Source organism: Thamnophis sirtalis, unplaced genomic scaffold, assembly GCF_051295495.1.
Source record: "Thamnophis sirtalis isolate CommonGarterSnake01/CBP01778 unplaced genomic scaffold, rThaSir2_p1.2 scaffold_1, whole genome shotgun sequence".
NCBI lineage: Eukaryota > Metazoa > Chordata > Lepidosauria > Squamata > Natricidae > Thamnophis > Thamnophis sirtalis.
The window spans coordinates 169127002-169143765 of record NW_028261381.1 but is presented as its reverse complement, the minus strand read 5'-3'; the positions used below and the strand labels follow the sequence as shown (position 1 = coordinate 169143765).

At 44.9% G+C, this 16764-nt stretch overlaps 1 protein-coding gene across 3 annotated transcripts in view; it reads left to right on the top strand.

Annotated features, from left to right (window-relative positions):
* The window catches only part of KLHL26 (kelch like family member 26), a 36529-nt gene extending 20439 nt beyond the window's left edge, over positions 1-16090 (top strand). Inside the window, exons 3-5 of one of the 3 annotated variants that reach the window (XM_087703261.1) lie at positions 8550-10785; positions 14186-14308; positions 15904-16090. In XM_087703261.1, the coding sequence (XP_087559387.1) occupies positions 8550-10131 (1582 nt within the window). In that variant the 3' untranslated portion in view covers positions 10132-10785; positions 14186-14308; positions 15904-16090. The remainder of the gene's footprint in view (positions 1-8549; positions 10786-14185; positions 14309-15903) is intronic. The other 2 variants (XM_087703262.1, XM_087703260.1) reach the window with 2 other exon arrangements.
* Positions 16091-16764: the final 674 nt, after the last annotated feature.

Sequence of the window (16764 nt, the reverse complement as noted above, 5' to 3'; positions counted from 1 at the left end):
TCATGATACCAGCCTCTTGAAAAAACTCAAGGTATCTGTGGCTCCCATCCAGATGATAAGTCAAAAGGCCCTATCTCTTCTCCCAGCCTTTAGGCGGTTGAGCCATTTTAGATTTTAATTTTGTTATTCTGTGTGCTTTACACTTCTGGATGTACGCTTCTTTTTAAAACAAATTTCTCCTTTTAAACTGCAAGTCATTTATAATGATTGAGGGTCAGGCAGCTTTTAAATTACATAAAGAAAGAACCTTCGCCTCAAGGGCTGATAATCCATAATTCTAGCCTGATTCCTTTTGAATTCTTTCCGTCATAAATTCATGTGTTGCTTGTGCTTGGTACCATAGTTAGATGAGTCAGGTGTCATGTTTTCTTGCAAACAGTTTTCCATTCCTAAAAAGAAAAGGCATTTTGCTATTTATTAGTCAGCATAAATGCATGCAGTGCAATACCAACCAAACTTTAATGGGTTGTTATAAACCAGAGGTGTCAAACTCAATTTCATTGAGGGCCGCATCAGGATTGTGTTTGGCATTGAGGAGCTGGGGTGGGCGTGGCCAACTCAACGTCACTCATGTCAGGGGTCCCTGTGGTGGCCCGAGAGCTCTGCCAGCGAAAACAGACTCCTGACCTCTGTTTTGTCCTGTGACTGCCTCCTGCAACCCTCTGCCAGTGAAAGTGTACCTCTGCCAGTGAAAATGGAGCTTACCGTGGGCCAGTCCTTCAATATTTCCAGGGTGGCCCCGTGGGCCAGATCTAAGCACCTCATGGGCCGGATCCGGCCCCTGGGCCTTGAGTTTGACACCCCTGTTATATGCACAAATGTTTTAGTATTAATTGAAAACAATAACATTTTCATCTTAATAGGTATACTTGGGGTATAAGGGGAAAATGGACAGAACAAAGCAAAAACAAAATATGAAACAAGAAAGGTTTAAATGTTCTTACATTAGGTTGATGAAGAATGCTGGGTGAAAGCCAGAAGCAGATTTCTGGATAGAAAAAAAGAATTGAGACCACCAATTCTTGAGCTGAATGTTGATTTATTTACATTTATTTACCGTATTTTTCGGAGTATAAGATGCACTGGAGTATAAGATGCACCAACGTTTGGAAGACACAAATTTTTAAAAAAAAGTTTTTGCACTCTGCAAATCTCCCCAAAACGGTCTGTTTTTCATGAAAACGGGTCCGTTCCCCCCCCCAAAAAAGGGCATGAATAGCCCTTTGGAGGTTTGTAGACTGTTCCTGGGGGGGGGGGGCAAAAATCAGCAAAATATGGCCTGTTTTTTGTGAAAACAGGCCCATTTTTTTGTCAAAAGACATTAGGAAGCTTATAGAGTACTCCTGGGGTTGGGGCGGCAAAATTGAGCAAAAAATCCATTTTTTGCTCATTTCTGCCCTCCCCAGCCCCCGGGAGCTCTCTGAAAGCTTCCTACAAGCTATGCACAGCCATTTTGGTGAAGAGGGCGGGGCTTCAGGAGGCAAAAAAATGCTGTATTCAGTGTATAAGACGCACCCAGAGTTTCAGCCTCTTTTCTGAGGGAAAAAGGTGCGTCTTATACTCTGAAAAATACGGTACATTCCATTCCGTTATAACCTCTAAGTTTAACATTAGTACAATGAAACAGTGAAAGCAGTAATAAGCAATAATTATCAAACCAACACATCATTTTGTGCATCAAAAAAGGTAACAACCAGCTATCTTTTATTTGCTGGATGATTACATCTGTAATTTAGAATTTTAGAATTTTATTTTAGAATTTTATTAGAATTTGTAGGCCGCCCTTTTCCCTGAGGGGACTCAGGGCGGCTCACACAAAAACTGGGAAGGGGGAATACAGACATTAGGACAAAACATGTAATAAAATAGCAAGCAACATACATTCATCATTCAGGAGGGGTAATTTAGACTTGTTTCTTGAGTGGCGCAGTGGTTAAAAAGCAGCACTGCAGGCTACTGCTAGATCAGCAGGTCAGCGGTTCAAATCTCACCGGCTCAGGGTTGACTCAGCCTTCCATCCTTCCGAGGTGGGTAAAATGAGGACCCAGATTGTTGGGGGCAATATGCTGACTCTCTGTAAACCGCTTAGAGAGGCCTGAAAGGCCTATGAAGCGGTATATAAGTCTACTGCTAAGTCTACTGCTATTGCTTTGAGGAAGAACAGCATTTTAAATGCCTTTTGATATATTAACAGGGAGGAAATGGTCCTGTAATACTTACAACTATGTTATTTTAATATAAATGCACAACCATCACCCTGCCTTGGTATATTTTGCTCCTGATTCCCAGAACCTCATAATTTTTATTGCCTAAATTCATATGTTGAAATAAGATAAAGTTAACCCAATCAGGAATAGAATGAAGACCAGACCAGCTTTGCTTTGAGAACAATTTTCTAACTTTGGAATGTGTCCTGAGTCACCATATATATTCTTTTTTTTGAAGCGTATATTTCTTGCACTCATTCTGATGAATAAAACGTATACTCAAAGTCTGCTCATTTTTAACCTAAATTGGTGGGATTTTGCTTAGATCAGGGGTGTCCAATTTTGGCAATTTTTAAGACTTGTGGATTTCAGTTCCCCAAATTCCCTAACCAGCACACTACTTTAAAGATGCCAAAATGATCACCTCTGGCTCAGATTTTCATATTCTTTTCTGAAGAGAATCCACCATCCCTTCTGAGATTGGAGCAGACTCCAGGGTAATCCTCATCTTATCACCATAATGGAGGGTGCCCATTATTGAATAGAATAGAATAACAGATTGGAAAGGGCCTTGAAGGTCTTCTAGTCCAACCTCCTGCCCAGGCAGGAAACCCTACACCACTTCATACAAATCGTTATCCATCATTATCTTAAAAACTTCCAGTGTTGGAGCATTCACAACTTCTGGAGGCAAGTTGTTGCACTGATAAATTGTTCTCACTGTTAGGAAATTTCTCCTCAGTTCTAAGTTGCTTCTCTCCTTGATTAGTTTCCACCCATTGCTTCTTGTTCTACCCTCAGGTGCCTTGGAGAATAGCTTGACTCCCTCTTCTTTGTGGCAGCCTCTGAGATATTGGAAGACTGCTATCATGTCTTCCCTAGTCCTCCTTTTCATTAAACTAGACCTACCCAGTTCCTGCAACCGTTCTTCATATGTTTTAACCTCCAGTCCCCTAATCATCTTTCTTGCTCTTCTCTGCACTCTTTCTAGAGTCTCCACATCTTTTCTACATCGTGGCGACCAAAACTGAATGCAGTTTTTTTATTGTAAATTATGATTGTAAGCCATGATGGTCATGAAGCAGGTCACACACATGACCAACCCAATTTGATGGCCTTTTTTGTAGCAGTTGTTAAGCAAACACTGTGGTTTTAAAGCAAACCAACTCTTTGGTGTGAAGCAGTTATATTGAAACCTAGAAATGCTGGTGTTTTTTTTTTTAGCCAAATCATCGTAAAATGTGGTCACGATTTGCAAATGGATATAAATGCAGGCTGGCTGCTAAGCACCCAAAATGTGATCATGTAACTGGGGCAGGGGGTGGGGGTACCTATTAGAAATTTGGAACTGGTTTATAAGTACCCCTAGGAGGTCCATTGCAACTTTAAGCTGCCCAGGCTTGCTGCATCAGTGAGATGGGTGGCATAGAAATTTAATAAATAAGTACATAAACTTTGAATGGGTACTAAGAAACTGGTCATAAATCGAGGATTCCTGCAAATCGGGGGTGGTGGTGGTGGTTTGCTACCGGCATTACTACTTATTTGGTGCACAAAATATTTCTGGTTTAGTGCACAATTTTTTTTTGTGCATGCGCGCTTGCTTTTCTCGTTCATGCGCCCCCCATATGCACGCTCCACTCACTAGAAAGGTCTGTGCATGTGCAGAACGTTAGAAAGGGGGGGGGGAATTACATTTCTGCAATGGAGATTGTTCTGCGCATGTGCCGAACCAAAAATAAAGATGGTGCCACCAAAACCAATAGAATTGGTTTGGGTGCGTGGGCGGCCGAGTTACGACCTACTCGGCCGAACTGGTACGAACCGCTACGAACCCACCTCTGCTGCAAATGCTCCAGCCATACCACCCACTAGCTCCGGTTGTTATGGGGCAGGCTGTGAAAATGCCCCATTGGAGATGATCAAGGCTCTGAATCATTAGCCAGTCGGACCCAGACCTTTCCAAAGCGACCTCTCGGCTTCGCGAGTTGACATCTTACTCGTTTCAAACCGTGTGTCTCCCACCTTCTGTCTGTCTGTGATTACGCTTGCCTTATTTGTGCCTGCTGCGTGTGTTATCTGTGAGCATCTGCACACACCCGGGTCCTTGTTTTTTGATTGGTGTTTGTTTCCCTAGTAACATCAACCCCAGAGGTTTATTGCTCTTCATAATAAGAAGCAATTAAGTGGGGAGGGGGGGGGCGCAAAAGATCTCCCACCAGACGCTAATGGCTCTGTCGGATTCTGCGCACCACACAATGGGCCCCGGTGTGGGCTTGCTGCTGAGCTATAATTGCTTCAAGGGGTTTCTCTTGTAACTTGGGTGTTTAGCAGGGTCGTGGAGGAAGAATGAATAACATAATCTTCCCTTTGGTTTTGCATCTCTGATTTTGATGCAAATGAAGGGTAAAAGGAAAGAAGGCAGCATTAAAGACGATTTGGCAGCTGTTGCTCTAATCTGGATTTCGAGATTACAAGACAGTTTTTTTCCCTCAGAAATCAGGATAATTATAAGTTGACCGTGTTTTTCTTGATATTCAGCTCTTCTTTGTAGCTACAAAGCATTTTCAGTCCTTCCCTCTAAGACAGTGTTTCTAAACCTTGGCAACTTGAAGATGTCCGGACTTCAACTCCCAGAATTCCCCAGCCAGCACTGCTCTAAGAGAAGGGAAACTGCAGCTCATCATTTTCTGTAGGGGGCTGGAGGCTAAAACATACGAAGAACGATGGCAGAAACCAAGTAGGTCTAGTCCGGTGATGGGGAACCGTTTCGGCACCGAGTACCCAAACTGGAATGGATGCGTGCATGCGTCGGAGCCCCAGAAACTCAAAAGACCCACTGGCCAGTGCGCATGCGTGCGGTGGCTACTTGGTCTTCAGGTTTCTGGCATGCGCGTATGCAACGGCCAGTTGGTCTTCGCGCATGGCAGAGCGCCCGAAACCCAAAGACCAGGTGGATGACATGCACGGAGATCAGCTAGCCGGTGAGCGCATGCATGTGCCAGAAAGTAAGAAAGCAGCTGGCAATGGTGCATGTGCCCACAGAGGGCTCTGCGTGCCATCTCTGGCCCACGTGCCATGGGTTCGCCATCCCAGGTCTAGCCTAATGAAGAGAAGGAGTAAGGGTGACATGATAATAGTCTTCCAATATTTGAGAGGCTGCCACAAGGAAGTGGGGGTTGACTTATTCTATAAAGCACATGAAGGCAAGGCAAGAAGTAACGGATGGAAACTTGCCAAGGAAGAAACCAACCTAGAATTAAGGAGAAACTTCCTAACACCTTTCCTTGCCACCGTTGTTAAGTGAATCATTGCATTTGTTACTAACACAGTTGTTAAGTGAATCTGGATTTCCACCCTTAACTTTGCTCTTCAGGAGGTCTAAAAAAAAAGAGGGGGATCATATGACTCCGGGAAACTACGACGGTCATAAATATGAACTAGTTGCTAAGCGTCCGAATTTTGAATCACGTGACCACGGGGATGCTGCAACGGTGTGAAAAATGGTCATAAGTCACTTTTTTCAGTGCTGCTGTAACTTTGAACGGTCACTAAATGAACTGTTGTAAGTCGAGGACTGCCTGTATCAGCTACATATGAGCAGCTGTGAAATCGAGCACTGTTCTTGCTCTCCTCTTTATGGAGGCATCTGTTTTGATACGGCATGGAGGCTGGCTGGACTGATACAGCAGGGTGGTTTTTATGTTCTTGTTTTGTGTCCATTATAAATGAGGGACACAGTGGCTCAGGGGCAAAGACGCTGAGCTTGTCGATCAGAAAGGTCGGCAGTTCGGCGGTTTGAATCCCTAGCACCGCGTAACGGAGTGAGCTCCCGTTAGTTGTCCCAGCTTCTGCCAGCCTAGCAATTTGAAAGCATGTGAAAAATGCAAGTAGGGACCACCTTTGGTGGAAGGTAACAGCTTTCCGTGCGCCTTCAGTTTTGAGTCATGCCAGCCACATGACCACGGAGACGTCTTCGAACAGCGCTGGCTCTTCGGCTTTGAAACGGAGATGAGCACCGCCCCCTAGAGTTGGGAACAACTAGCACATATGTTCAAGGGGAAGCTTTACCTTTGTGTCCATTAAAGCAGCTAAGCTTCTACTATAGTCCACAACTTACAACTATTTGTTTAGCAATCATTCAAGGTTATAATGGCTTCATTAAATGGTTTTTAATTAAAAAAACCTGGACTTACAATGGGTCCTCTCACTTATGACCACTACAGCAGCTGCACAGCCATGTAATCTGAATACAGGAGCTTGGCAACCAGCATATATTTACAAGGGTGGCCGTGTTCCAGAGTCATGCCATTACCATTTGCAACCTTCTCCGTCAACCTCTGACAACAAAGTCAATAGGGGGAACTGGATTTGCTTAATGACCACATTTCACTTAGCAACTGCAATGGTTCACTTAACAACCATGGTTAAAAAAAGATTGTACAATTGGGCATCACTCACTCAGTTGTCGTAAGTCGAGCACTACCTGTAATTCTAGTTTTGTAATCAGTAAGTTTCATGTAAGATTTTTCTCTCGTATCTCAAAAAGGAGTCTGTACGATGCTCGCCTATATGTATTTTATGGCTTCCTATGCATATATATATATATATATATATATATATATATATATGTATGTATGTATGTATGTATGTATGTATGTATGTATGTATGTATGTATGTATGTATGTATGTATGTATGTTATATTTGTGCTGATAAATAAATAAAGGGAGACTAGTATAGATCTATTTCAAGCTATTTAGCTCTCATCAGCTAGCCATACCCTTGCTGGGAATCGAACCTGTGCTCTATTGCCTCTTAGGCAGATATGTTAACCATTGAGCTACAGAGCTCGACTCCTTATATATATATAAAATCTCCTTCAGTTCTATTTTAATAAGAGACAGTCTTTAACATAAAACTAAATCAAAACTCATCACAGCTCATTTAAAAAGGGAGTGATTTGAGAAGATATAAAGGGTTCATCAACGTTTCATAGAACCAGAAAAACATCCTAACATCTGCACATGTCGGATCTTTCTGGAAAGTCTTATAAGCCGGGATAAACAAGGAGGGGCTGAGGCAGATATTCTGAGACAAAGAGCACTTAGCCCTTTGATGGTGCCAAAAGTGGCACGCAGACCCATTTCTCCGGGCATGCGAGCCGTCACCTGTTGCTCTTCTGGGTTCCGGGGCACTGGCCAGCTGGTTTTCACATGCACGGGAGCACCAGAAACTGGAAAAGTAGCTCTTCGGTGCGCATGCGTACACCGAGAAGATGATCTTCCAGTTTCTGGTGCACACATGCATACTGGCCAGCTGCTCTTCATACGTGCATGCACAGCAGAAACCGGAAGACCAGGTGGCCAGTGTACATGTGCACATGCGCACACCGAAAACCAAAAGATAATCTTCCCGGCACGTGCATTCACATCGGCCAGCTGCTCTTCACGCATGCACACCAGAAACCAGAAGACCAGGTGGCTGGTTTCTGGCATACGTGTGTGCATGCGCACTCCCATTTTGGCACTCACTACTGAAAAGGTTCACCAACACTGACTTAGCCTTTGCACATAAGGAAACATATTTTCGTTAATCACTTATAATAATTTAAATATGCTTATTCCTTGAAGAAACAACCTCAAAGTGGATTTACATGTGAGTAGTCCTTAAATTATGACCACTATTGTGACCAGAATTTCTATTGCTAACTAAGCAAGGCGATTGTTAAGTCACTCCTGCTGCTCAATTTTACAACCTTTTTACAACCACAGTTGTTAAGCAAATCACTGTAGTTGTTAAATAAATCATGCAATTTTTAACCAAATTCTTTCATTGACTTACTTGTCAAAAGCAAATGGCAATCATATAGTCCTGGGATGCTACAACCATCGTAAATATGTACCAGGTGCCAAGCTCCCAAATTTTGATCAAAGGACTGTGCGGACACTGCAGTGGTTGTAAGTTCAAGGACTGATTGTAAGTCACCTTTTTCAGTGCCATTGTAAATTTGAATGCTTGCTAAACAAATGGTTGTAAGTTGAGGACTCTCCGTATGTAATGTACGGCAATGCACCGATCAATGAAAAGGCAAGTTATTTGTTGCACACTTTCTCGGTTGGCAACCTGTGGAAGATTTATTTATTCATCTATCAAATTCCTTTCTCTCTTGATTTTATTTATTAAATTTATTTATTTATCAAATATCTTTGTTTTTTTAATCAAATTTATTTTCCATCCGTCTTGCGGTTCGGGCGATTCTGAGCACCTTAGATTCTCCCTGAAGGATGTCCAGGAATGGTGAATCTCATCCATGTCCTCTCCTGTTCTTTGATCCTTTTAGGGCCATGTTCACTGGTGGGATGAGGGAAAGCAATCAAGATGTGATTGAGCTGAAAGGCGTCTCTGCCAAGGGCTTGAAGCACATCATAGAGTTTGCCTACAGTGCCGAAGTCACCCTTGACCTTGACTGCATCCAGGATGTGCTGGGAGCGGCGGTCTTCCTGCAGATGGTACCCGTGGTGGAGCTGTGCGAGGAGTTCCTGAAATCGGCCATGAGTGTTGAGACCTGCCTTAACATCGGGCAAATGGCCACCACCTTCAGCCTTGCCTCCTTGAAGGAGTCCGTCGATGCCTTCACTTTCCGCCATTTCCTTCAGATTTCCGAGGAGGAAGACTTCCTCCACCTCCCGTTGGAAAGACTCGTCTTCTTCCTTCAGAGTAACAAGCTCAAGAGCTGCAGTGAGATTGACCTTTTCCGGGCCGCCATCCGATGGCTGCAGTACGACCCCACGCGCTGCAGCAGTGCCAGCCAGGTTCTCTGCCACATTCGCTTCCCGCTCATGAAATCTTCAGAGCTGGTGGACAGCGTCCAGACCTTTGACATCATGGTGGAGGACGTCTTATGCCGGCAGTATCTCCTCGAAGCTTTCAACTACCAAATACTGCCTTTTCGCCAGCATGAGATGCAGTCTCCCCGAACGGCCATCCGCTCCGATGTCCTTTCCCTCATAGCTTTTGGCGGCACGCCGTACACCGATAACGATAGGACCGTAAGTGGCAAAGTCTACTATTTGCCCGACAGCAGCACACGCCAATTTAAGGAGCTGACAGAGATGGAGGTGGGGACTAGCCATACCTGTGTGGCTGTCCTAGATAACTTTGTTTACGTGGTTGGGGGACAGCATCTGCAGTACCGCAGCGGTGAGGGGGCCCTGGACATCTGCTACCGCTACGACCCCCATCTGAACCAGTGGCTGCGCATTCAGGCAATGCAGGAGAGTAGGATCCTGTTTCAGCTGAACGTGTTGTGTGGCATGGTCTATGCCACGGGGGGTAGGAACCGATCCGGCAGCTTAGCATCCGTGGAAAAATATTGCCCCAGAACCAACGAATGGAGCTTTGTTTGCCCCCTCAAACGCAGGACATGGGGCCACGCGGGGGCCACCGTGGGAGGCAAGCTGTATATCTCGGGTGGGTATGGAATATCCGTGGAAGACAAAAAAGCCTTGCATTGCTACGACTCTGCACTGGATCAGTGGGAGTTCAAAGCTCCCATGAACGAACCCCGCGTCCTGCACGCGATGGTCAGTGCCAACAATAAGATTTATGCCCTGGGGGGCCGCATGGACCATGTCGACCGTTGCTTCGATGTCTTGGCCGTGGAGTATTACCTACCAGAAGCCAACCAGTGGACGATGGTAAGCCCCATGCGGGTAGGACAATCGGAGGCCGGCTGTTGCTTGCTAGAGAAGAAGATCTACGTCGTTGGGGGATACAACTGGCACTTGAACAACGTAACCAGCATCGTGCAAGTGTACAACACAGAGACGGACGAATGGGAGAGGGACCTCCACTTCCCGGAATCGTTTGCTGGGATTGCTTGTGCACCGGTGATTCTACCACAGCCGACAACCTGGAGGTGACCATCAAAAGCCACCCAGTCGTCTGAACCGTCCTGTGCATGCTCTTGCCTGGCTTGTTTTGCAAAATAAAGTTGTGTATTCACGGCAGACAAGTGAACGTTTCTGCCTACACTCTCCTGGTTTATTGTGTTCCAGCAGCCCCTTTTGACCCTGTTGGGAATGGGAGTGTGATACGGAAGACTGTCCTGAGTAGGGAATCTTCTCAAGACGTAGCGGTGGTGCAGAACCCAAGTTTCTCTTCCCTAAACAATATCACATCTGCAGACGTTTCATAAGCTTCTCTTTTCCCTATTTATGAATAACTGAGGGGTTCGCTGTATCTCAGAGTGTCATTATATGGAGATGTGTGGTAGCTGGACAATTTGAAAAAAAAAAAAGTCAAGAAAATTAAAATCGTCCGAAACTTTCCCAAAATCATTAAGAAGAACGATTGAGGGAAGGAGAAGAGAGCTTTGGGTGTCAACGATCTATGATTTCGTACAGGGGTATTTTCCTGAGAAGCAGCTTTGAACAACTGTACGGAACACACCTGTTCTGTTGTTGAAAACTCGGTAAGCCATGTTTTCCTACGCAGAGATTTAGGAAAGTGCCAAGAAGACGCCACAGAAGCTTGGAAACTCTGGAGTGGAGGCCCAAACGGGATTATTAGCACAGGTAAATATGTGTTGTGGTCCGTTGGCATCCTGTGGAGCTGGCAGCAGAGTCGGACAGTGAGGAGGTTGGGGAGGAACATGGGCTAGTCCTGTAGGGAAGGCTCGGATAAGGGCTCCGTGTCGGAGGCAGAGAGGGGGCCAGGGCTATCTGGTAGTTATGTACTGCCTCCGGAGCCTCCCGAGTCTGACCTCAGCAAGGCAGAAGAACAGTGTGAGCCTGTTCCCAGTACACGCATGCGCAGAGCTGCCAGAAGGCAAGAACAGTTAAGGAAATAAAAGGCGACTCAGGAGTAAGGCTTGGAGATGATGGGCCCATCCAGTGGTGGGTTTCAAAAATTGTTCGAACCTACTCTGTGGGTGTGGCCTCCTTTGTGGGATTGGCTTGCCGCCCATGTGACCGGATGGGAGTGGCTGGCCGCCCATGTGACCGGATATGAAGATGCCGACGACACTTGTCAGAACCACCTTAAATTACCTCACACACAGCCCTGGCATGCATAAGAATATGATGTAAACTTGTTTTTTAAAAGGCATCTTTGGTTTGCGTTAAAACAACTTCAACACACGCAATGTTCTGATTGCACCACAAACGCCGTAGTCATCCTTACCTTTCACAGAGGCACTGAGTTTTATAAATATGAGCATGATAGTGTAGAATAATCATATCCAAGGACCAGTGGTGGGTTTCAAAAACTTTTGGAACCTCTTCTGTAGGTGTGGCCTGCTTTCCGGGTCCACTGGTGGAACCTCTTCTAACCGGTTCGGTAGATTTGACGAACCGGTTCTACCTAATAGGTGCGAACTGGTAGGAACCCACCTCTGGGCCCATCCCATAAGACATAAAAGAGGAATAAATGGATGTCAGCCTTTGCAGGAAGCAATTAGTTCATCTAGTTGGTTCAAACTCTGAGAAGTCCTGTTTGACTCTGTACGATGTTTAGATCTTGCAAAACTAATTGGCAATGAGGTCTCTGGCAGCGTTTCAGGGGAGATAAAGGAAGCCTAGGTCAGAACAATATGATTCCCATAAACTGATAGTATTGGTAGTCCTCAACTTACAACAGTACATTTAGGGACCATTCAAAATTACAAAGGCGCTGAAAAAAAGTGACTTGTGACCGTTTTTCCACGCTTAACATCTGTTGCAGCATCCCCGTGGTCATGTGATTAAACTTCATACGCTTGGCAACTGATTCATATTTATGACGGTTCCAGTGTTCTGGGTTCCGCTATCACGTTTTCTAACCTCCTGAGAAGCAAAGTCAATGGGGGAGGCGGATTCACTTAACAACCGTGTTACTCACTTAACAATCGCAGCGATTCACTTAACAAGTGTGATAAGAAAACTGGCAGGAAAGGTGGTAAAATGGGACAAAACCCACTTAGCAAAATGTTTCACTTAGCAACAGAAATGCCGGGCTCAGTTGTGGTCGTAAGTAGAGGACTGCCATTTTTTTTTAATCGTAATCATTGTTGGGGGACATAGAGAATCACACTTTAATATGGATAGGTTCCTGCCTCCCCATCCTTTCTCGACACTTGAACACTTTCTTGAATGAAGAACATTTGCTATTGGACAAAGAGATTCTGAACAATCCCTTGATGGGATGGTTATATTTATCATTCCTCTTAATTGTCGGTTGTGGAAAACCTCTTTTATACATCTGCAGCTGCTTGGGAAGTGAGTTGCGCAGAGTGGATTGACATTTCATTCTTCTGCAGGATGAACTCTGCGGATAAGATATGTAGTGCGCTGGATGGGTATTTATATTAATCTGCCATTTCATTGCTCACATCTGCTGTGACTACAGGACTCAAATCGGCAGATTATTTCGAGTACAGCTCGACTTAACAATCATTTGCTTATTGACCGTTCGAACTTACAACGGCACTGAAAAAAAAACGACTTATGAGCGTTTTCCATAGTTATGACCCAGTGGTGGGATTCAGCCAGTTCGCACCTATTCGGGAGAACCGGTTGTTAACTTTCTAAGCAATTCGGAGAACCGGTTGTTGGAAGAAACCTCCTTTTGTTTTTTCCCCACTTTACAGGGCTAATCCTGTAAGGAAGGCAGGAAGGAGACATTCTGGTGTTGTTTCTAGCTTAATATTTATTGCTCTGCTTACAGAAACTGCCTCTCCGGTTAACCCTTATTACAATAGCTTGTAATAGTAATAGCTAATTGTAATAGCTAAGACGAAGAGCCCATCAACGTGAGTGATGTTGAGTTGGCCACGCCCACATGGTCACATGACCACTGAACCACGTCTACCCAGCTGGTCATTAAGGCAGAGAACCGGTTGTTAAATAATTTGAATCCCACCACTGTTATGACCGTTGCAGCACACACACACCCCATCCCCATGGTCATACAATCAAAATTCAGGCGCTTGGCACCAGTCACGTATTTGTGTCATTCGCAGTGTCACCTTTTGCGACTTTCCAACAAACAAAGTCAATGGAGAAGTCAAGATTCATGTTAGTAACTTAACAACTTGCAGGGATTCATTTAACAGCTGCTTTGCTTAGCCGCATAAATCCTGGTCCAATTGTGGCCGTTAACTGAGTGTATCCCCAGTCTTACTCTTTTTAGCAATCAATGCAAAGCAGCTTTGTATCTGCCCTTTTAACTTTCTTCAATGCCCTGATCATATTTGCAACCCAGGGCCGTTATGGCGAACCAATGGCACATGTGTCGGAAGTGGCACGCAGAGCCATCCCTTCAGGCATGCCAGTCGTCACCCGTTACTCTTCCGGGTTACGGCGAGCTGGTCACACACGCGGGAGCGTCGGAAACTGGAAGAGCAGTTCTCTAGCGCACATGTGTGTGCCAGGAAGCTGAGCTTTCAGTTTCTGTTGCGCACATGCACGCTGGCCAGCTGCTCTTCATACGCAAATGTGTGCCAGAAACTGAAAGATCAGGTGACTGGAGCGCATGCGCACGCCAGAAACCCGAAGCTCAACTTCCCGGGGCGCCCATGCACCGCCAGGGAACTGCTCTTCTGGTTTCCAATGCTCCTGCATGGGTGTGCCAGGAAGCTACTCTTCTGTTTTCTGGTGCTCCCCCCGCACGCACGGACTCCAATTTTGGCACTCAGTGCCAAAAAGGTCCACCAACACTGCCCTAGGGCATTATGGGAAATAAGTCAGAGTCGACCAGTGAAATGCCAGTGCTAGAATGTCTGCAAAAGAGAACCCTGAGGAGGGACGGATAAATCAAAGGGCTTTTGATGGGGGGGGGGGGGGATGCTTGGTCTAGATAGAAGTAGCTGAAATGAAGCTCCACAATGCAGTTCTCGATTCCCTGAGTATCTACCGAGATTCACAGACATCTAATTCATGGTTCCCCGAAAGCTGCTTTTTCAAGAAGCAACTGGCCTTTCTTTGTTTTTCCTTGAAGACGTTTTGCTCCTCATCCAAGAAGCTTCCTCAACCCTGACTGAGTGGTGGGGAATGGAAGGATTGTTATTGTTTATAGGGCACAGAATAAACCTTCAAACGGCCTCAACGACTCTCAGAGTAAGTAAGTAAAATCTTTATTACGGTCAAAGACCAGCAATACACATTCGTTTTTACACTATGTTAAAAAATACTAACATTAAAATATAATTTAAAAAGTATTTACATTAAAAGTGGATAATAGCATAACATGGTCCAAATATTGTTAGAGGTACCAGATAATTGGTAGGAGATGACAACTATACTGAGCCGAGGTGGCGCAGTGGTTAGGGTGTAGTACTGCAGGCCACTTTAGCTGACTGTTATCTTCAGTTCAGCGGTTCTAATCTCACTGGCTCAAGGTTGACTCAGCCTTCCATCCTTCCGAGGTGGGTGAAATGAGGACCCAGACTGTGGGGGCGATATGCTGACTCTGTAAACCGCTTAGAGAGGGCTGAAAGCCCTATGAAGCGGTATATAAGTCTAACTGCTATTGCTATTCTGTAGCCATTTTTTTTTTAATGGACATTGCAGCAGCACAGAACTTTGCCACTGCATACGTGGTAACCGGGTTGGTGTCCTGGAGGAGAAAGCCTAGATAAAAATTGTCTGCCCTCCCTGGAAATCTCTCTAATAAGGGGAGAATATGTGCAGACCTACAAGCTCTGCATAGCTCACAGTGTAACAGAACATGTGAGATATCATCCACTTCTCCTTTACCACATATACAAGCCTGTTCTGCTATAGGTGTTCTCTTATACCTGCCCTGGAGGAGTGCTGAAGGAAGAATGTTAAATCTGGCTCTGAAGAAAGCTATTCTTTGTTTTGGGGAGATCAGGTCATTTAGATATCTTGCCGATTCCCACGCACCTTGTTTGATTCTGTCCCTACTGCGGAGAGGCAACCTATTTAGTTCTTCTTGGAACTCCATGTCCCTCATAACAACTCTCAGAAAGAACGCAAGTGACCAGGTGACTTCAAGGAATATAAATCCTTCCACTCTCCCCCTTTCAGTCAGAACGGAAGAAGCTTCCTGGAGGAGAAGTGAAACGTCTTCGAAACAAAGACAGTGTTAGATTTTAAAGTAACGCGACTGCACTTGTATACTGTTGCTCTTTAATTTCACTGTAAAAATAGGACAAGCTGAATATATTAATAGATAGTAGAAATACACCGAAGGGAGGAGTAGAGGGATAGAAGAAAGAGGGGTAGAGAGAGTGGGAGAGAGGAAGGGAGGGAGGGTGAGAAGGAAGGGAGGGAGTGTACTGGGAGAGAGGAGTGGTAGAGGGGGAGGGGAAGTAGGGTAGAGGGGAATGATGGAGGGAAGATGGAAAGTTGGAGGGGGGGGGCGAAAGAAAGGGTGTATGGAGGGTCGAAGAGGTACATTGGGCTTGTATTTTGGGGGGTATTGTTGACAAGAGGAATGGCTATGTTTATTGTTTATTGTTATATGGCCCCGGTTATGCACAGTATATATGTGACTGTACAAAATGAAAATGGAAATAAAAACACATTTACGAAAAAGAAACAAAGACAGTCCAATTGTCTCTTGAGAAAAAAAAGCACCTTTGGGATATTCCCTGAGTAATTGTAATCTCTGCGCTTGCCATTCTGGCAGAAGGCTGCTGCTAACCCAACTGAGACTCATTCCTTTCCTTCCCTTTTTCTGTCTTTAAATAGCCACGTATGCTTCAGCGGCAGCTTGGAACAGCAAACGAGGACTTTGCATTAAATACACAAAGCCGGTGAATTGCAGCTTTCCAGAAGAAGCTTCAATGTGTGTGCTTAGGAGTTTCACATCTTGCTGATCAGGTTTGTTTGTGCTACGGAACATGAACTTCCAAGTGTGGAATAAAAAAAACGTACTTTTCCTATATCGACAGTCTGAATTATTTCAATGCACAGTGTTACAAGCTGTTTGCTCGATTCTCTGTTTCGCCCTGGGAAAGGAACCAGGAAAATACTGAGATGCAGTATTTTTATGCAATAAAGCGCATTTGCCTAGGAAAAAAAAAATTGTGTGTCTGAATTGCGTGTCTAAAACTTCAAGCTTTATAGATGCTCAAAGTGGAATTATGCATGTAGCTCTCGACTTAACAACAGTTTGCCTAGTTCAAAGTTACAGTGGACCTCCCAGGGTTACTTATGAACCAGTTTAAAGTTGTGGTGACTGCCTCCTCCTTCTCCCTTGCAGTCACATGATCACATTTTGGGCACCCGGCAACCAGCCCATGTTTAGAGTCGTTTGCAATGTCCATGGTCACATAAGAGATTGCACAACCATTTGCCTGGAATAGTATATAGGGTTTCCTGCCTGAGCAGAGAGTTGGACTAGAAGACCTCCAAAGTTGTTCTGACTGAGGCTTCCCGAGAGCATGAAGCAAACTCCTTGTCTCCACAAAAAAAAAACACCACACCTTTTATTAATTGATTGAATTCTGCTCATTCGCATCCAGCAAAGTCAAGGGAGGATTTAAAGTCACAGACCTTATCTGGCTTGGAGAGATGACAGGCTGATATCTGCAAAAGATGACGAGGAGT